The sequence below is a fragment of the Haliotis asinina genome, chromosome 9 (assembly GCF_037392515.1).
Source record: "Haliotis asinina isolate JCU_RB_2024 chromosome 9, JCU_Hal_asi_v2, whole genome shotgun sequence".
In the NCBI taxonomy this organism is placed as follows: Eukaryota; Metazoa; Mollusca; class Gastropoda; order Lepetellida; family Haliotidae; genus Haliotis; species Haliotis asinina.
The window spans coordinates 30,140,482-30,162,405 of NC_090288.1; the positions used below are offsets into that span (position 1 = coordinate 30,140,482).

Genomic DNA, 21,924 nt, shown 5'->3' on the forward strand with positions numbered 1-21,924 from the left:
ACTAAGTCATCAAACTTGACCACCCGATCTGTAAGTAGCCTTTTACAACAAGCACAAGAGACCAATTCTAATCCTGTTTCTTATCAATAAAAAGGCTTCAAGAACAATTGCTATTTATGTTTCAGCCTTACTGTTGCAAGAATAAATTTTTTTTCGATCTTTTACTATGCTTTCAGTAACCATAATTAAGTGTTGTGACAAAGTGTTAATTGGACATACCTGAGTGGAATGACAGAGGCTTTCGTTCCTAACTTGGCAGTAAATATAAAGCCCTCTATACTGATGAAGAGAAACTGGAAGAAAGTAATGATGTTGGCAGCGCTGGGGATTTCACTGAAACAGAAACATCTCATGTAGGTACATCTGCACAACAACACAAGGATTGGGATGGCCTGTCTAATGCATGCACCTTAAAGGTCACATGCAACGTAAAACACAACTTTGCAGATTCTGGTACCTTTCGGTGTGCACTTACCGAAACAAATCATAAAAAATGTCAATTCGACCTATAAAGTTGAAATAAACGTGACGAAAAAAAAGCCCGCGAAATCGGAGTTCAAACGTTTCACTAAATTCGCGCTGGGGGGAAAACATGTTTCAACAGCTGTGCTGCGCTGCGTCCATAACGCATGCGCAGTGAATAGGTTCGTGGAGCATGAAACAGTATGCATGCCCAGCGTCTGAGGTCGTGAGCAGTAGTCTAATCTACTCGTTACGTAAAAAAAAAATTGTTGATTGTGGTAAGCAGTCTCTGTCACAGAGAAAGCTCAGTGTCTGGTTTAATCACACCTATATGTCTCTCTGCCTGTCTGCTAAAGACAACATGCAGAACACAGCTTCAATCATTGACCACGTGCAATTTGAACTTAACACCTATCTGACTATACGACATAAAGAAAATAAGTTGATTTATGACTTGTGCACCCGAGTCCCGTCTCTGCCACATTATATAATTAGGCACGTGTGATACACATGACATGTTTTTATGTCTGTGGGTTGCAAACAAACTACATTCATTTTTTTTTGGATGACTGGATCCTACAGAAACTGGTGCAAACTCTTGTCAGTTTCAAGTCCTGGTTTGTACATGGATGAATGACAGATTCCAGCCACGCAGTAGTCTACCATCTCTACTGAGATGATTTTTGATTGGATCGAGCGCAAATTCAGGGAAGATGTATTTTCAAAACCCAACATCTCCATATACATTCTTCATGGATAACGACTTCTTTTAGTGTATATGATATTGTTTGACAACAGTATATGAATCCATACTGAAACGACGCATCAAATACACAAAAAGAAGTTGTTATCCATAAAGAATCTTACTTTCTTGTGACTCGCTATACTTCTAAAATACCCATCAAACAGATCATCTTTCTGTACACACAATGAACCCTCAGCATATCAGCAAATGAAACAGCCAATCAGAAGCCGTCGTTACACTTGAGTGCACATCCACCCGCTAGGACTGTGTTCGGTCTCCCAAGGGCTTCGTTTCGGGGGAAGTAAGCCCAAGTACAAAATATTGCACTTTTGAATCGCGATTGTATGCTTATAATTTGTTTATTTGTTTTTTTAAAAGCAGCAATGTATATTACATGTCATGAATAAGTGATCAATGTGTTTTAATTATGTTCGATTTTTTGGTTGCGTGTGACCTTTAACTCAGCTGCCTATGTATAGCATACACATCTTAATGAGGGGTGAGAATCTTACATTGACTGGTTGTTTGGTTTGCAGTTTCATGCCACACTTAGGAGATAAACATCATGTGTTAGCCAATTTCCAGGTGTTATTGAGTATTTGAGGCACGGGAATATCTCATTTGAAACCAACAGCACCAATTTCCAGCAGTTATTGAGTGTTTGAAGCATGGGAATACATTTGGGACTGACAGCGTCAGCCGGTGGTTTCAAATGAAATATTCCCATGCTTCAAATACTCAGTAACACACGGAAATTGGCCAACACATGATGTTTATCGACATTATAATCAAAAGAGTAAACCCAAGGGTTTTACTATTTGCACTTGTTTACATCGAGTATGGGTACAGCGGTAAAGTGTCATCAGCTGGCCATTTCATGGTAGCACCTGGAACTGCTCATTTGTGTCGTCATTTTGACTTCACGTCACAATATGATTTGAATGACATCACCACTGTTGATGACACAAAAAAGACAATTATTTGCCATGTTTCTACATGTCCATATGCAGAGTCTTACAGTTTCCGGGAATCAAATACCATTTGATCATTTTTTTCAACCAATCAGGTTACAGAAAGGAGTGACTTTTGGTTTACAATCAGCAATATTAAAGCGATATCGAGGCAGTCTAGCAGTATTCAAGCTATATGGTGGTGGTCTATAAATAATCCAGTATGGACCATACAATCCAGTGATCAACAGCATGAGCATCGATCTACACATCTGGGATGTAATGACTTGTGTCGACCAAATCAGCAAGTTTGACAATCTCATCAATTCTAACCTGAATCTTCACTGGTTGTGGATGTCTGAACTTAGAAACCTAGGGGAACCAAGATTTGAACCCATATTTCATTGTATCCGAGGGAGACAACTCTGCACAAGGCACTGTAGCACCTCACACAAGACCTACCATGTCCCTCCCTTGCAACAACAATATATGACACAAAACCATGGTCAGACGGACGAAGTGTTTCCTTCCCAGTAAGTTACAGTTTCTTGTCTATGAGTATAGTACATAGAACATGGTACCTTTAGGCAAAGCAATCTTAGTGTTTTTGTCATCATAACTCCTACATTTCAGCATAGAGGTACGACAGTCATAGGTCTAAGGCCAAAAAAATATACCAGTGTAGCAACGGTCTGTAAGTAATCATGTCTGGACCAGGTGATGTGCCACTGGATGCAGACTTTACTTTGACTATAAAATTATACAGGTACATAGTAGCAGTACCATTACTAGTACCATACTGAGTAAGTATACTTTAGTTCATACTTTAGTTCAGTCCACATCTTTCACTCCACTGAAATTTATTTAAACCAGCTCTCCTTCCATGCTATCTTTTCTGTTATATCAACTATCTGGCAGATGATAAAGCTTGCATTGTGACCTGATACTTCCTTGTACAAATAAAAAAGCTAAATATAAATAGGAGTTATACCAAGTAAACAAGAATGAATAAATACACACCCAACATCATCTGTTTCACACATACTTTGGATAAATCTTGTTTGAATGACCTTTTTAATACATCTAAATGAATACTCTGACATTTTTGCCATATTTGCCAAGAAAGTCATCTGCCAATACTGTCATGCATGTTTGAAAGGGACATAACTGCTCATCATGTTGACAGGGATTGTTGTGGTGTATTGTTCAGCTGTTCTAACTTTTAAAACATCACACTTCAGTGACAGCATAACAAACATATGGTTGGTAAAGTCTGAAATGTGTGCCCCAGATGGCTTTGCAATGTTCTCTTCCCGGACAGTATTCTTTACCTATGCATTCTGTAATATTTCAGGTTGGGTTTCAACTTCTATCTATTGAGCCCATTAAACTCAACCACTGATTATCAACTAATCACCATAATTCTCTTCCATACAGATACTACAGAGTCAATCCTTTTTGGTCACTAAACAAATAGCATCGTACCACCTCATCCTGGGATTTGATGAAGAGCAATTCTAACCTGGGTCTTCACTGGCACAAGGCCTACTTGATGATAATTTTTGTAGAATATTATCAATTTCATTGCATATTAGCCAACGTAACCTTCTTAAGCAGTAATTTGACAAGGGTTACCGAATTACTCACATTTATTGGACAAGTAATCTCACTTTTTTGTTCTTACAAACAATCTTTACTAATGAAAACATCCTGAAATTCTCCAACAAAGCCAGAAAACAACTGCTTTGGGCACTAAAAAACAATACTAGATCATTGAGCATCTAATGAGTCAGTGAGTTTAGTTTTACGTCGCACTCAGCAATATTCAAGCTATATGGCGCTGGTCTGTAAATAATCGAGTCTGGGCCAGACAATCCATTGATCAACAATTCAGCATCAACGATTCAGCATCGATCTGCGAATTAGGAACCGATGACAAGTGTCAACCAAGTCAGCCAGCCTGACCACCCGATCTCGTTAGTCACCGCTTACGACAAGCATTGTCACCTTATATGGCAAGCATGGGTTGCTGAAGGCCTATTCTACCCTGGGAGCTTCATGGGTCTTAGAAAATAATGGCTTGTAATGATACTAAAGATAAAAATTACATTTTTGACTTGACACCTGGATAATACATTAGCATGCTGTAAGAACCTTTCAGTGCTGCTCACAGAAATAACATGACTTAGATGGAACCAACCGATATATTTTCAGGTTTTAGTCTATGTACTCTAGAATGCTGAATGAATCAATGTCAGTCACAGAATTGAAACGACTAGAGTGAGTGGAGTTTGATAACTCCTGTCTCTCCATTCAACTTACCTGACAATCAATTCCAGAAACACAACGTTACTACAACAGCCGACAAACACCATACACACAGCGAGTATAGCACGCATCTTGATTTGGGACGGGGGTTTATGACGTGTCCATAAAAGCAAATACAAGAAAGACTTTCAATCACTCCTCTATCGCCTTCCTATGTATCTTATGTTCAAAATGACTGGTGATGAAACGTGGGCAGAAGATTTATATGGCTGGCTCGGGCTCTAACGACCTTCCATAACCGGCACGTCAACAGAATTCAACTTCCGGTATCAATACCGCTTACATCTAACTAAAACTAGTAGGGCATAGAAAGCGAGAAATTGTAAGGTATATATTTACACATATGATTATCAAGACACACATTTAAAAGTAAGGTTGTCTAATGTTTCCTTTTCACAAATGATAGCTATAATCGACTGTGAAAGTTCCTAAGCGACAAAACGTAATATGGCTGTCCAGCTGACAAGAAAAAGTTGAGGTAAGTTCCAACAAAGAACACACAATGTGTCTTCTATTGGTCAAGATCCAACTCACGCCAATAACAAATAAGCTTCCTGGTCTATTAAGGGAACGTGAGAAATCTTTTCCATTTAACGCGATTGTTATATTTTGCTTCATCCTAATGAATGTTGTACGCGCCTGTCAGTTTCCGAAGTGGACAAGTTCGGCACTTTCATACCGATTGATGCCGGCATGTCTGTTGAATTACAAATACAGGTTTTGTTGCGCTATGGCCCCAGCTATATTCCAGTTCAAGAACCTTGTTTAATTTGGTTATCCTAATGTAAATCTTTCAGTTTGTGCGATACCCGTGTTGGAAGAGCTGGGCTAGACTCATCGCCACTATTTATGATAAAGATGATGGTTGTATGACTTAAGCATATTTTGCACACACGATAGCTTCATAGCCGGTGAAGTGTAGACGTCCAGGAGAGTTTTCTTTCAAATGTGTAACTATTCATATTTCGTTTGTATTTTAGTTATAGTACACAGGTGTCTAATGTGTTGGTATTTGGTTGGGATGTAGGAATTTAAGCGAAAATCACAGCGAAATTGCTTCAAATTGTGTCAAAATATTTAACTTAGAGAAAAATATATAATGTCAGCAGCATTCAGCATAGCTTATTAATCAACTCAGGAAATTTTCTTGAAATTTATACATGTCATGGTCAAAATATAACATGTTAATAAGCATATGGACTTCTGCACTATTGAAAACATGTAAAACAAAATGCTTGAGGGACCTTGCTGTATCCAAAATGTTTGAAAATAGACAGCAACGCTTCATAAATAATAACGAGATGTAACCAACTGAAGGTCCTCACTGACATTGTCAGTTCCATGTTTTTGTGGAAAGAACATCTACCAAGAATAGAACATTGGGGGTTCAAAACCGGACCCCGTTACGAAATTCTGCATGCTGAACAAAAAGGTGCCTCAAGCAAACAAAATTGCTTAAGCACGGTCATTTACAGTTTTTTCATATCTATTATACAAGTAAAAAGAAAAGTATAATGGTCAAATTTAGGCAAAAATGTGTGAAATTTTAGCAGCATTGAAAACCTTTTAACAGTTAATTTCTCCTGTGTGCTTACATACTTTTCAGAAACAGTATTTTAGTATTTCCTGGAAGCTTATTTATCATAGTGAGTGAATGAGTTTAGTTTTACATCGATCTTAGCAACATTCCAGCAGTTATCCCGGTGGAGGACACCGGAAATGGGCTTTACACATTGTGCTCATCTGGGGAATCAAACCTGGATCTTTGGTGTGATGAGTGAACACCTTAACCACTAGGCTACCCCACTGCCCCTATGTATCATGCATTCAAATTCTGTAGTTTTTGTGGCACAAAACTCACCCCCGTTTCTTTTGCACTGAAACATGTTTGCTTTCTTAACACATGGACCAAGAGATGACGAATTTAAATATGATTGCAAATGATGCTCAGAGACAAAAAGTTATTTGACACACCTGTTTTATGGTCGTGGGCAGCATGATATTGATCTGTATGGGTTAAAAAGGCTCAAAACAGTGATTCGTTTGGTAATATGGTTAGTAATTAGTAATATATGGCGAGAATTCCTTTGAGCAAGTGTAAGTTGCAAAGCATGAACATGATGAAAGTGGAAGTGTATATGACAATACCAAGCAAGCTCTAACCAATTGCATGACACTGTCAAAATAAGTCTTAAGCCCATGGAATGATTTAACATTCTGAAAGGCTTTAACTTTAAGCTAATGTCAGCTCCATCATTTTTGCGTCCAAGCACTGATGCTGCTTGTAGCGCTAATTACCCTGTCTAGACGATGACCTAACAATGGCGCTAAGTCATCCATCTTAACATTCTCCATATCTGCTTTGGCTGGGTCTTAAGTCACTCTCTTTGATTGAGGATCTCTTATGCCAAATTCAGGAAGCGGAGACTACAAGGTCTTCTATGTCTTGAAAATGACTGCAATTCTTTAGCTGGAGTAGTCTACCTTAGCTGTTCCAGTATCCACTTGTATGCAAGGGGCCTTATTATGTCCTGTTTTCATTTAGTACCTGCGTTCATCAGTTTTATCTAAGTGGTAAGCATTTATGACGTGTGTAACCTTTATTGATATTTGAATTGATATTCATGTTAATATTCGCATTAATAATCATAATAATATTCATATCATATTCAAAATTATCTTTTTTTAGCAGCAGGTCTTGCCAGGTTGCTGCGAAGTAGCCACTGACCTGCCAGTTGTTAGTAGTAATCCAGTCGAGCTTGTAATCCGCAGTCACTGGCCTGACTTGGCTAGTGAATTTTGATTGGGCCATTGTGTAAATATATCATTCTCTCGTACTTGTTAAGCTATAGCACACTTTTAAATCATGAAAGACTAAGGCCAGATTATGTTCATCATATTGAAAGTTTAATGATGAAACCCGTGTCTACATTCAGCTTTCAGACAAGTGAAATATTTTGTGGTTTAGTAACTTTCAGGCATAGCTACGCTGTCTGGCTATCAAAATTGGGAAACTGTTTCACGCACTGGTTGCCAACAGATGCTTTTAATGAAACCCAGTTCAGTGTTCTTTGTATACGTACTGATAGATCATGATGAATCTGACAGAATGTTCATGGCAGCACTTGTTAGTCAATAGTCTGTCACTTCAATGACATTCCTCAGTCACATAGTGCTGCAGGTCATAGTAGCTCTTGCTTGACCTATATTTACACAACTGTAACGCAAGGTTTCTGAAATTAAAACATCCTTCTATTTCATTCATCATAGAAATCGATATGAGTCATCTTTGCTGACCATTGATAATTTGTGCAAGTATTAATAAATAATCACAGCAATTGTTTAAATATGAATTGGTATTGCACAAGAGTAAACAACTGAATGTATGTGTGATGTCAATTATGTAGTTTTGATTGATTAAGTACATACAAATGAATCTTTCATTTGTTCGGGCCATGGCAACCACACCCTCACCATCCCCTCCTTTGTTCATTCATGAGCCTGTGGTTAAAGTGTTCGCTCATCATGGACAAGGTCTGGGTTCAGTTCCCCACCATACATGAAGCCCATTTTTGGTGTCCCCTGACATTTTAAAACTTTTTTTGCTGGATTTTATTAAATCATTGTAAACTTAAAATAATCTCTCAATCACTATGTCCATGGTGTCAAATGGTACAACAGATTTCATGTAAAGTATGTAAGTATTTTTTTCAATCAGAAGACTTGGTGAATGATGACATCTTGGTACATGGTTCCGTGTCATACATCTGTCACTCCACAAGTTTAACATTCTGCACCTTTGCTGCTGAAACTTGGTGTTTTGAGTGATGTGGTTTTTCTACCATCTGCAACAGTGACTATCACTGTATGGATAAGAAGCAGTGTAGATATGTAGACGAGGTCTGTCCTTGGTGATGGATGGTCTGCTAGATCATTACCACAGTCAGAGTCATTTCATTGGTGTGTCAGTGGAGTTATCATGACGTCAGAAAGGTTAAGGTAAGTTCTGGTGTCCTAGGTGAAGTTGTATAGTGAGATCTTAGCTCTAAGGTCACTGTAACTGCCATGCCTTAACCCACCTCTTAGTCTTTGTGCTACTGTAAGGTTATTTTACTCAACAGCACACCTTGCACAAGTAAAATGGACAAACACATGGACAACACCAAAAGAAAAGGTCATTGGTTGTCATGGTGGGACATTTGAATTACAGAAGCCTCTTACTATGAAAACCTATTCCATCCTTGAATTTGTGTAGACAAATGCTTTTTGTTAAATTGATCAATTTATTATAGAACTTGTGAAAAACTCTCAGTCTCACCCGACAATCATGATGTTTTTGCAGCTCAACAATTCAAGGCATCCAACATTGAAGACAAACATTTGGCCCCAGAAGTTAATCAGTTCTGAAATATTCATCTGTGAAAAACAGAAATTCGCTTATTCATGGAAACATGTGAAATATGTTATTTCTCATTTATGTTTCATGAAAAGAAGTCTCCAAATGGAGCATTGCAAAATTATCCTGGACGTCAGTTGGATTCATTATTTGTTCATTCTTGAGGATGTAGTCTTAGGTCTGCACACAGTGATTACCTTGGTATGTAAGTGAGATATATAGGATTAGGAAATGGACATTTGCCATGTCATTGTTAAGGAGGACAGTTAGTGGATACTACTAGCAATAATTGCTGCAGATTCTGTGGCCTTATTGTGGGTTTGTCTGTTTGACATCTGGTGTTTGTTTATTGTTGTTAATGTTGCACTCAGCGATAATACAACTATATGTCAGTGATCTGTAATATCAAGTGTGGACCAGCTAATCCAGTGATCAACAGCATTATCATTGATCTACATTATTAAGATACAGTGACATAACGTGTGTCAACCAAGTTAGTAAGCCTGGCCACCTAATCCCATAAGCAGTGTTGGACATATAGCCCATCCCAACGTCCAAGACAGGTGAAATTTGTGGAGGACAAGTGAAAAAAAGTCTAGTCCGTCCTATGTCAGGTCAGCTTTAGCAAACCATTGACACAATTGGCAAGGATGCAGATTCAGAATATGACTCTGACTTTTCAGAAGTTCATAGAGATGTTGATGACTAGTCTGAAGACTAGTGCGGTAATGTTGTAACCAGTTGATTCAACTAGGAGAGATTTAACAGTGCAAGCTCTGTGTGTGCATATTAAATGATAGCTTAAAGTAAAACAGATAAAACAAACCAGCTTTAAGTCTTGAAATGGTGTTTTATTTATGTTTGGAGGACAGGCTAGATTTTGGCAGGACTCGTAAAAACATTGACCAGCAGGTCCTATGGACAGGCTAGATTTTCTACATGTTTCCTACACTGCCATTGGTCTCTTCTTACGACAAGTATGGAATGCTGAAGACCAATTCTAACAGAGATCTTCTCAGGGTTTATGTTTGGTGACCTTCTGGTCCATGGTATAATGCTTATGTCGGGATATCTCGGTTAATTCTGAGATTGATGATGTATATTAACAAGCACTGTCATGCTGAAAAATGCCTTCTGAAACTGGAGAGCCATAGACAGTGTGAGGACATAAGATCTTCTCAAAATAACGCACACCTGTTAATGTGGTAAAGTGGTGCTTAGGGCTCAATATCATCAAGAAAAGACATTCTGTGCACTTACAGTAGGAGCATTGCAGGAGTCAGTAATTAGGGGCAGTAGTGTAGCCTAGTGGTTAAAGTGTTCACTTATCACATCAACATGATCAAAGACCCCGGTCTTGTTACCCACATGGGTACAACAAGGCCATTTTCAGCAGGTCCTGTGACAATATTGCTGAAGTAATTTCCAGTGAAGTGTTTTGGTTTTATAAATGATTTTCTCGCTATCAGTTATAATTTGATTGGTTTGTTTATGTCATGCACAAAGCAAATATTTGTAAAGTCTGCAGGCATATGTGAGTGCAAAGATATGGTTGAGATGGTTCTTCACTTGTTGATGAATACTTACAGTTGTGATGGGCTTAATGAGCATCCCTTAAACAATCATCTCAGAATGAGTTAACGAGCACCAAGCCAGGTTAGAATAGAATATATTCATGTAGATTTGTACCTACATCCTTCAGTTGATTATTAAGAAAATATTTATCCTTTGAAGTAAGAATCTTACAGACATTTAACATTTGATGATTGCAAAATCAACATCTTCAAAGTGCAGACCACCTCATTAAGTATTGTGTATGTGAAACGTAGCAATATTTATATATTAGCTTTATATTACTCGCCAAATGAACATACGAAAGGGTTGTCTTCCACTTCATTAAAACATGAGTAGGTGCCTTGTAGCTGTGACTCAGTTCTGGAAATAATTTATAGATGTGAATTTATAGATTGTTGTGAACAAACTATCATTCTACACAACAACCAAGTATTAAAAGAACCATCATATCTGTCTAATTTCTCTTATGGAATTTAAGAGGGTGAGTATAGCTAGTAGTAGAACTCAGAAAGATATGAGAATAGAATGGGGGTTATCATGGTTATTGTTCAATCAAACAGTCTTTTTCTGTTTTTTTTCAATTGAATATTTATGAAGATTGGTTGCTAAGGTACCTGCTTTTTTTGGTTTGTATTTTGTATTTCATGATCTTTTCAAGTGGATAAGTGTTGTTAGTTGCTCAGGAGTGAGGTAAATGTTAAATGTTTGCTTATTATGCTGAAGACCCAGGTTACATTCCCCACGTGGATGTAATGTGTGAAGATTATTTCTGGTGCAAAAAAATGCGTAAAACTCCTGTCAGTTGCCAATTTTTCACACCTTTATTGGACTCAGTAGAAGTTGCTGAAATGGGGATTAGTTGTCTATTTTGGCCATACCTGTTTGTGACTATGTGTTATTTTCTTAATTGACACTCATAATATCAACTATTACTTCAAGGCCTGATTGAATTGACAAATATGTTGTGGCTTTGTTGTCATTTGAGGTAAGTCTATTCACTCGGGGCGGTTGATTCATGTCTGCTCGTCACATGCTGAAGACCCATGTTCAATTCCCCATATGGATACAATGTTGGAAGCTCATTTCTGGTGTCCATTCTACCCCCACTGTAGGGTACAGGGATTATTTTCCTCTCTTGCTTTTTACGCTTGTTGTCTAGTAATCATTGTAATAATTTACATCAATCACACTTCAATCTGCAAAGTTCAGTCCTTTTCAGTTACTTTAAAATGTTTGTTGATATGTTATAATTCTTCATACAACAGTAATACCAATAATTTTTTTAAATACCAAATATAAAAATATATACCAAAAATAATACCAATAATACTGTCAGGGATTCAGGTGAATAATGTGTAGGTCTATTTGGTCTTGACATGTTCTTCTGTCACCTCTAATGGACATCATCATTCATTGCTGGACCAGGAAGTAAGGGCTGGTGTAAATATGTCTTTAAGACCTCATCATCTCAATGTCCTTCTTCTGTCCACATCACTCCCAGTGGACACTGCCCAGCATGATGGTCAGTGAAATGTACTCCTGGTAATGGATTCACAGTGAAAGGAACGTTGGAGAGCTTTACTGGTAAAGTTTTGATGTGTGTCAGGAAATTTATGACTTGTACTGTCATTCTCATCTGCTAGCATGGAAAGCATCGATGTGTTTGCGAAATTTTTTTTTGATTGCCTTCGGCAGGTGTACATTCTGCTTTAGTTTGTTTTGGGAATAGAGATTATATTTATGCTTGTTTACTGTTTATAAAGCATGTGTTGTTCATTTGGTAAACTGTAAGGCAATGGTTGATAAACAGGGCGTTTGTTTCTATTCTGTGGTGGATGTTTTATACAGTCCTTTTCAAATATCAAACAGCATCCATGCATGACATATAACACAGTCTATGTACTATAGTTTCTTAGTGATAACTTTCAGTGAGATCAGTTACTGTTTCCCATTGATATGAACCTCTCTGCAAGACATTACAGTGATGAAGGCTGTGTTTCGTATAACTAGTTGAAATTTTGTGAACTTTACTGTGTAAAACAAATATTGTGAGCTTCCAACAGGATGGGTTTAAGTATACACTAATGTGTGTTGGGATAGGCCTCCCACCTGCGATCAGTCATGTGGAAAATAGTGTGGGTACAGCATGTGTTCATTGTGTGACTTTGTTTACAGTCCAGTCAAGATGAAGAAGGTTTATTGCTCTGGAACACCTTCAGGGAGGTTATAAAAGTGTGAACATGACAAGTAATAAAGGAAATTTAGAAACCTAAATTAGAAACAGTGCAACACAAATAGAAACTGCTACACGGTATACAAGTGCCTGTCAGACATTCATCTTAAAACTAGTTGTTTCAAAACATATCTATTGGGTGAGGTAGACACAGCAACAGCAATACCATTAATCTTATGAATTGTTTCAATACATGGATTTAGAAACAATGAGAAAATGGTATCTGACAAACATGAGTAAAGTAATCTGTTTCTTAAACACCGTGAACTCACTCCACTTTTGGGTTGAGTAGATTTAGGTTTTAGATTTTCTCATCATACTAGCGCAATAGTACACAACAAAACGATTATGAGTGAATGATATCACTTGGCTCCTATTGTTGGTACTTGTTCCTTAGGTGACAAAGTAGTGTGCAAAGTAGGTGCCGATATTTTTTTACCATTGTTTGGGACGTTTGTGTTGTTTGGGAAGTTGTCATTATCAAAAGGCAGCTATGGTTAGACAGATATGCTTGTATGTGCCATGTTAACTCAGGGCTTACATGTTTTACTTTCCAGCTTTAACATGTTGATGAATATACCTAATAATGAAAACATCCAGGACTGAAATGTTTTCACAACCTAAATGTAACAGAATATCAAACATAAATTTAAAATCAAGGTAATCTCCAAGACTATTTTGTATGAGTGATAGTAATATATGCTGACAGCTCCTGTTTCTGTTGATTCATCAAATTGAGCTGGTATTCTCAGCATCAGGTTCCATGTAGGGCTGCATCACTCGTCATTACCTATATACACATAGCTATAGGAAGTGTTTCAAAATAATCAAGCCATCGAGATCTACTACTATTGACTTTATATGTGCACATCACTGAAATCTTCAAACTTCTATCGTGTGGGTTTTTCACAAGGAATCTTTGAGTTTTATTTTGAAGGTTCGTGTACATTAACTCTGTGGACTTGAAGGTAGACATATATAGATCTACATTTTGACATTTGCATGTGTGTCTGTAGGTCCTTATTAGCCAGGACATTGTGTAAATAGATCAGGTAAATAGGATCATGCTGGTAAATGTTGTGATCAGAATGATGTGTAGTATCTGTGTAGATGTAGGGTTTGATTCTTTTCTAGAGTAATTTGTTTGACCTTCCCGAACTCTCAATCCAGCTTCATATGTTAAACATGTAAGATGTCCACACACACACCATGCATGCCCGCCTCACTCTCTCTCACTCACTCACTCACTCACTCACTCACTCACTCACTCACCCACTCTTTGTGTACTTTATGTACTCTCACCCACTCACTCACTCACTCACTCACACACTGTTTGTGTCCCTGGTCACAAATGAAACATGGGTTGATGTACCCACAATGTTCCTTTGTTCCCTGAACCCGGAGTACCAAATGAGTTCAGCATTCCCAGCAGGGTACAATATACTGATGTAATGTACATCATTTATGTATCTATAGGTTTGTGATAGGTTTGTAACTACTGCCTTCATATTTGTAGTGTATAGAATACTGCTACTGTTTCTTGATGGAATCGCAATAAATATCTTATCTTATGAGCGGGCTTTGTTGAATATAACAGAAGAGTTCTCAGCCTATTAGAAAGCAACATTTATGTGTTAGGTAAGAATACTAATATATACAGCATAGTCCATTCCTGCATTGAAGCAGAGACAATGAAAAATGCATTCTGTTATGATAAATGTTCTCTTTTTTTTTGTATCTTCAAGATATGGAAGGGTTAAATTAAATAATGAACCATCTAATGCTCTCACAGTAACAAGGAAGTTGATCCCCAACCTAGTCGAGGTAGTGCTACGCATGGTGCCATTATCTGGGTGATATGTTTGTCTGATTATATATGTAACTGATCACTAAAGTTTAAAATTGCAATTTAAATTACAGGAAAAAGAAATTCAACTTAATTTAATGCTGTCTGCAAACTAGATTAGAAAATGAGTTTTGAAACTTTATATTTTACTTAGTTTGCTATTAAATTGCATGTTTGCTGTGATGAAAGATGATTAATGCTAATTACAAGCTGCTGAGCAGTTTCGATATAACATGGAAATCTTAGGTTGTAAAAGGAAATGAATTGTAATAGACTGTATCTGGCCTTGTGTGTTTATGATGATCACCCCAAACATACACTTGGTATTTGTGTGATGAAAAAGGGTATGTTCTGTGTAGTGGTGCTCCGATTAATTGAAATACAGTAAACTCCCTTTATCTCAAACTCCTGAATCTGGAACATATCTCGAACATAATTTCCGGTCCCAACCTCTTGTTATATATATTTTCATTATTTTTGTGTTTATATCTCGAACTTCGAGACACTCATACACACAATATCTCAAATCTGAAAATTAGTTCCAAGATCACCAAATCATATATAGATGTATCTCAATCTAGAACTGTACTTACCATAACAAACTTTTGGCAGACATGTTTGTTGTGTGTTGTCAACAAACTATTCGTTGTATAGAGAATTGCACTTACATTGTTGAATAGTGTAAGGATTAGTTACATTGAGTTAGTTACATGGAGGTTTTTGTTTTCTTTGTTGTCTTATACAAGTTCAGTGTATATGTAGTACTATGTACACAGTGTTTCAGTCTCGAATCACATGAAATCTCGAACCTGTCTTGATGTTCCCTTGGGGTTTGAGATCCAGGGACCATACTATAATTGAAGATTGGTCTCAGTGACCTAGTGACCAAGCAGTCGATCACATTTTCTCATAGCTCAACACAAATGGTTTGGGAACTTCTGTTTTAGTGCTTAAACAGTGGACTAGGGAACATATCTTTGAGGTTGTCGAAAACATGTTTATCCCTTTGAAAAGTCTCTTCACTAATTGAAAAGTCATGCCTGAATATTTCTTGAAGAGTCCATGACATTTATGTTCATGATCTATTAGTCATCACTTTAAAATAGTAAGCTGTATCAGGTTTTACATATCTGCAGTAACAACCTAGATTGGAAAATCTGAAAAATGATGCTGACCTATTTTTTTCGATGATTGTTGGTTGGTATTGAAGCAGTCATCAGTTGTGAGATTTCAACCGATCCCCTCCACTAGTTCAGTGTACTAGGTCAGACTTGGAGATCTGTGGTAAAGTTTAATATGGTATCTCATTGTGCTAGTACGATAAAGTCAACATTAGTTGAAACCCATACAAGGACAACTACCAACACATATACCCATGTGTGTATGTTTGTATACTGAAAACAGCCAAATTTTTGCGACCGTTAAATTTTCGCGAACTTCGAGTCAGACTTCATGACGCAAGAATAAAAACAAGCGATAATATATATATGTAATACACTCTATTCAGGTAAGTCAAAAATACAAAAACAATACAGGTGTCATTGCTCAATCACGTTCTATTTTCATTGCTCTAGCATCTAATTAAAAGGGATTAATTTTGGAATCAATTACATTAATTTGTTGTTAGATCACTTCGCAAATCTGTTTATTTTATAACTGCTCAAAGGTCACTCACCTGCGTGTCGTGTAAAAACATTCAGAGACGCCCCTGTAACAAGATCACCTCGTGAAAATAAGAAGGCGCAAATAGATTTAGTGACCATCACTCGCGAAAATTTAAAGGTGCAGAAATAAAACAGTTTACAGTATATTATTTAACTTCATGAAAAGTAGATAAACACAATTTCATAAATTCCATTTCATCTTATTCCATCTCAGCCAGTGGGGTAGCCTAGTGGTTAAGGCGTTCACTTGTCACATGGAAGACCTGGGTTTGATTCCCTAGATGGGGATAATGTTTGAAGCCTATGTCTGGTGTCTTTTGCCATGATATTGATGGACTACAATTGTTAAAAGTAACTGACCTCACTCCCTCACTCACTCACTAATTCCTTCTCATAGTTCATGTGCTAAAGAAGAGACCTTCTTGATTTTGCTGTGATCAAAAAGAAAGATCAAATTGAAAGCCCTACATAAAAGTTGGGTTCAAGCAAGATCCTTACTGTGATGTTCATGGATCTTAGACAGTCTTGGAGATTGTGCCGTTACATCTTTTATATCAAGGCACTAACATCCGACACATCATGCAAGACATTGGAAGTTCTGCAAGTTCTGTAAATATCAGTGTTGAATTTTTTTTTAATTAACAGCAGCTTACTCTCAATAATCATGCTATAAAAGTCAGCTAAAGAAAACATTAGAATTGTGTTTTAAGATGTTTTACAAAGAAATAGATTTCTTAACATTTCAGAAAACAGATTTTGTTCAAGCAAAAAGTATTAAACATGCTTCATTTAAGATTTACTGCTGCAGTGAAACATATAGTGAACTTGTGTTCACCTGTACCTGATGCACAAGGTACTATATTTTAATATTCTAGTTATTATAGATAGCAACAAGTTACAACACTCATGTCCAAACACCTGATGAAGCAGGAATGTTTTTTTATGGGATGTCTTTACAGTCATACATGAGAGGTAACTAATGGGACTGGTTGTCATGCTTGCTGACTTAGTTGACACATGCCATCATATCTCAGTTGTGTAGATAGATACTCATGCTGTTGGTCACTGGATTGTCTAGTCCAAACTCAATTATTTACAGATCGCTGCCATATAGCTAGAATGTTGCTGAGTGCAGCTTAAAGCTACACTCCCTGACTTACTAATGTTGTAAGCATAGTGAGATTTAGTTTTACCAACTGACAGTAATACTGATCATATTATATGTTTATTTAAGGTTGTGTTTTTCCAACGTGTCAAAAGTTCAGCCATCTTCATATTATAGGCAGAGTTTGAAACGTGTCATGGAATGATTGCATCCCTGTTAAAGTATTTACACATAAGGAAACAGAATTAAGATGTCAAAGATGAAATGTTCAACCACAACACTTCAAAAGCTGGCAATATTTATGATGGGCGCAGATACTTCAAGAAAAGGCCAGATGTCTTCATGAAGTTCGCCCAGTGCTCTAATGTTGAAACTCTCCACTACAGATATTATTATGATGTTAAAGGAATATCATTTTTACTAGATAAGCACTTGATCGGACTTGATGCACTAAACTGACTTAACCTTATTGATAAGGACACTGACTTTCAGACACCACAGCTGGCCTGGAGGCTCTGTGGGCTAGTGGATTTTATTGATGTAAGTAATGACATTCAGGCAACTTTATGATCATGATGATAAAGTGTAAGGGTTGTGTTGAGACAGTGTTTCATGTCATCGTTAAACATCCTAGAGCAATGAAGTTGATGGTCCATGAGTAGTTTCAGTGAAAACCCAGTTCTAAAGGTTCTGCAAGCTTTGTTTGAGAGGGCGATGGGTAGCCTAGTGGTTTAAATGTTTGTTGGTCATGATACCCCAAATGGATACAATGTGTAGAGCCATTGCTGGTGTCTCCTGCTGTGATATTGCTGGAATATTGGGATCTCCTTGCGTAGGTTAATCTTCTTTCACTTGCTCACTCACTCACTCACTTGACCCGTGAAGATCCCGGGGTAAAATAGGCCTTCAGCAACCCATGCTTGCCATAAAAGGTTACTATGCTTGTCGTGAGAGGGGAGTAACGTTATTAAGTGGTCAGACTGGCTGACTTGGTTGACACATGTCATTGGTTCCCAATTGCACAGATCGATGCTGATGTTGTTGATCACTGGATTGTCTGGTCGAGACTCGATTATTTACAGACTGTCACCATACGGCTGGAAAATTGCTGAGTGCGGTGTAAAACTAAACTCACTCACCCACCCACTCACTCAAATTCCAATTATTGCTACCATTTCCATGTAGCCATGAAAGACACTTAAAATAAGAATCAACTTTTCTACATCATAACAGTATCTTATAAGTGCATTTAATATCACAGTTATCTTCAGTACTGATGAATGACAATCAAGATATTAAGGTAATGTATGACTGTCCATGGATTGATGTTTTTAAGAAAAGATTTTTAAAAATTGAAATCAGATGGAAGAATGATGAGTGATTTTACTTTTATGCCATTTTGAGCAATATTCCAACCATATCACAAAGGGAAATACTAGAAATGGGCTTCACACATTGTATCCATGTGGGGAATCGAATCCAGGTGTTCAGCGGACAAGCGAATGCTTTAACCACTAGGCTACCCCACCGCCCCTCAGACAGAAGAGGAAATATCCTTTTTAATTAGCATCAGCTGGTGAATTCACATTTTTCTCATTTATTCATAAGGGATAAGGATGTGATAGTAATAGTGATATATCTGAGATTAATGTTGCCAGTAAATGCCAGCAGGTATGGTGCTACCATCTATTTCAGGGTATTAGGAAAACTGATAGACAGATTTTAGTGCTATAGTGATTAAGGCTATGGTAAATAACACAAATACTGCATTCTTCGGTTGATTCGATGCTAACCAACACTGATATTCCTTGTTTTCAGATTTAAGACAATATTTTCAGTATACGATATATTTTTCATGACTTTGTGATAACTTGTATGCCACTTCGAAATAGAAATGACTTGGCAACCCTACTCTTCACGTCTCACTCTGCTATTCATTATACATCTCGTACATAAATGATTCTCAATTTTTAGGGATGAAGTTGAAAATTAATGGCTGCATAACTGCTTCATGGAAAATGGCCCTGAGCTTTGTTCAACTGTCACAATTTTATGATGTGGAATTTACAGTCGAGAACTCTGATCGCTTTGTAGAAATGTTACCAATTCCACAAGTAATTGTAAGTCTGTGATAAAGTAGGGATGTTAAAATCTTAGTGCTGGGATGTTATCCAGACTGTGGTCTTTTGTATAGGTTATCGTTAAAAAATTCTTTTGCCTAACTCTGTGATTTCGAACTAAAATGCACCTTCGACAACATCAGTTTCTTGTACACTTGTCTTCATGCTTCATTGCCTTATTGAAACACAACCTGCCTTACCCAGCCCTCTTAATGACATACATAATAGTTGTCAGAAATGATTCATTAGTACTTTCATAGATTTTCCTTATGATAATGTGGTCTGATTAATCTGTTACCAGCAAACAGTGTGTTTGCTTGAAAGTGACGTTAATATTCCCACCAGTGTAGTGTCCATCAAACTGGCTTACATCACATCACTGACAGCAGGCCAACAGGATAATAACCATATGAAAAGGAATTTGTTGGTGCCAGTTTGGCCAATCCCACTGCAGGTAATGAATCAATTAGTCATGTCCAGGCTGTCAGAGGTGATTTGCCAAGTCCTCATTTTCTCACCTGCCAACAGATATAATGATAATATGGTAATGCTGAATTGATTTCTGGGTGGCTGTTAGCTCTGTAAACTGTAAAAGAATTAGCACCAGTGTTGTGTAGACCAGTTTGATGTATAGACAGTTGATTACTATATGATGTAGAGTTTTTCCAGATAGTCCAGTCAACGATAATGTTATGTAATTCTATCATACCCGTCAATGATTTTTAAGTATTATCAAAATTTCAAATGTCTTCCTTGCTTCCTTTTTTCATTTTTAATAAATATTTTCCATGATCTGCTGTACATGGAATGAACTGTTTGACAAAACGAAAAAAACACCCCTGCTTGGATAGAATTGTTTTTACAATCAGTTGGAAAAATTAATGATCAAATATATTGTGTCACTGATTTGGAGCTGGCTATCGATAAGATGTTATTGAGTACAAAATTTTCAGGTTGATTATAATAATATTTCCTTACATCAAGGATGATACTAATGAATATTAAAAATGTAACCTTGTGCAAAAATGCCAAAAGAAAATCTGAAAAAAAAAATCAATATGTTTCAAATGACAGTTGTGTGGTGTCATCTAAGCTTGGATTACTAACAAAGTACGGTTAGAATTGATCTTCAGCAACCCACGCTTGTCATAAGAAGAAACTAATGCCTTGTCATGGGATCGAGTGGTCAGTATGGCTGACTTAAAAGGACACTGGGATGGGTATTGCAGAGAATTTTCATAATGCGATATATTGCGATTTGAAAGTATATATTGTGATATGTATTGCAATATATTGGAAGAATTTTTTTCACACAAAAGGTACTTATGATCAAGTTAATGCTTGATTTATTGAGCAAAAAACACAACAAAATCACTATGCTTGATTAAGCTTTAAGAAATTCCTTTATTCATGTCAAAATGAAGGACACAAGGAAAAGAACAACTGAACATCAACACTGTGGTTACCATGGTTACTACTTGCTCAACTTTTAAAAATGCCCTTTTATTTTAGACAGCAACTTATCCTGGTGAGGACATACGAGCTATCACTGGTCATTAATGAGTAAATATTTATAACATCTAGATCCACAACGTTGCAAAACACTTAAAAATTAAGAACACAATTTCAAACAGAGCTCAATTTGATTTCCATTGTAAAAAAATGGAAATATCCCAAGATTTCTAAGGTGTTATGAAGTTTTCCGATTGCGTATTGAAAAAACGGTTTTCAATCATGGTAGCGCAATGCATATTGATTTCATGTTTGAAACAGTAAATACCAGTAAACTGGTTTTACTGCGCAGCCCTAGGTGACACGTCATTGTTCACCAATTACGCAGGTGGACACAGACTGTTTGGTCCAGACTCGATTATTTACTGACTCCTGCCACATTAAAATATTGTTAAATGTACAGCATAGAACCAAACTCACTCATTCACCTACTGAATGGGTACAGGGTAGCAAGCGCCATCATTGAGCATCTTACGGTAAATATTCTGGTTTGGGTCCACCAGGTGCCCATTTAAGAAAAAAACAATCATAGCGCTAAGGTGATCATTATTCCCCAGGGATTCATTTTTTTTGTTAATAGCCACTTGCCACAGTGCTAGTGATCTTAAGAAAGAAACTTGTCCTGACTTATATTCCACTTGCCGTAGGTTTTTACGACATAATCATGATGATGAAATTATGAAGGAATAAATCAACAGGGTATTTGATGTTACTGTTTGCTTTTCTATTTATTGAAATGTGATATATAGCCAAGAAAGATAACCCTACTTTATTATCATTGCTAAATTTAGTAGCTACATTTTGAGCAGAATTGAAATGAAATCCATGTGTGTTTGCAGTGTAAAACCGTAAGCAAAAATTATCAAAAGTAAGATACTAGAGGTGTGACGATACAGAAAATTCACATTATGATATGTATCGCGATATCTTGAAACGATACAATACAACTGGATGCACAGTTATTTTCTTTAGAAATTTTTAGATGTTT

At 37.0% G+C, this 21,924-nt stretch overlaps 2 protein-coding genes across 2 annotated transcripts in view; one reads left to right on the forward strand and one right to left on the reverse strand.

Annotated features, from left to right (window-relative positions):
* Positions 1-4,748, reverse strand: part of LOC137295565 (UDP-xylose and UDP-N-acetylglucosamine transporter-like) — a 29,959-nt gene extending 25,211 nt beyond the window's left edge. Inside the window, exons 1-2 of the mRNA XM_067826967.1 lie at positions 4,480-4,748; positions 220-333 (exon numbers count right to left, since the gene is read on the reverse strand). Of these exons, the coding sequence (XP_067683068.1) occupies positions 220-333; positions 4,480-4,556 (191 nt within the window). The 5' untranslated portion in view covers positions 4,557-4,748. The remainder of the gene's footprint in view (positions 1-219; positions 334-4,479) is intronic.
* A 168-nt stretch (positions 4,749-4,916) lies between these two features.
* The window catches only part of LOC137295904 (cyclin-dependent kinase 17-like), a 108,602-nt gene continuing 91,594 nt past the window's right edge, over positions 4,917-21,924 (forward strand). Inside the window, exon 1 of the mRNA XM_067827480.1 lies at positions 4,917-4,963. The gene's annotated coding sequence lies outside the window, so the exon portion shown is untranslated. The remainder of the gene's footprint in view (positions 4,964-21,924) is intronic.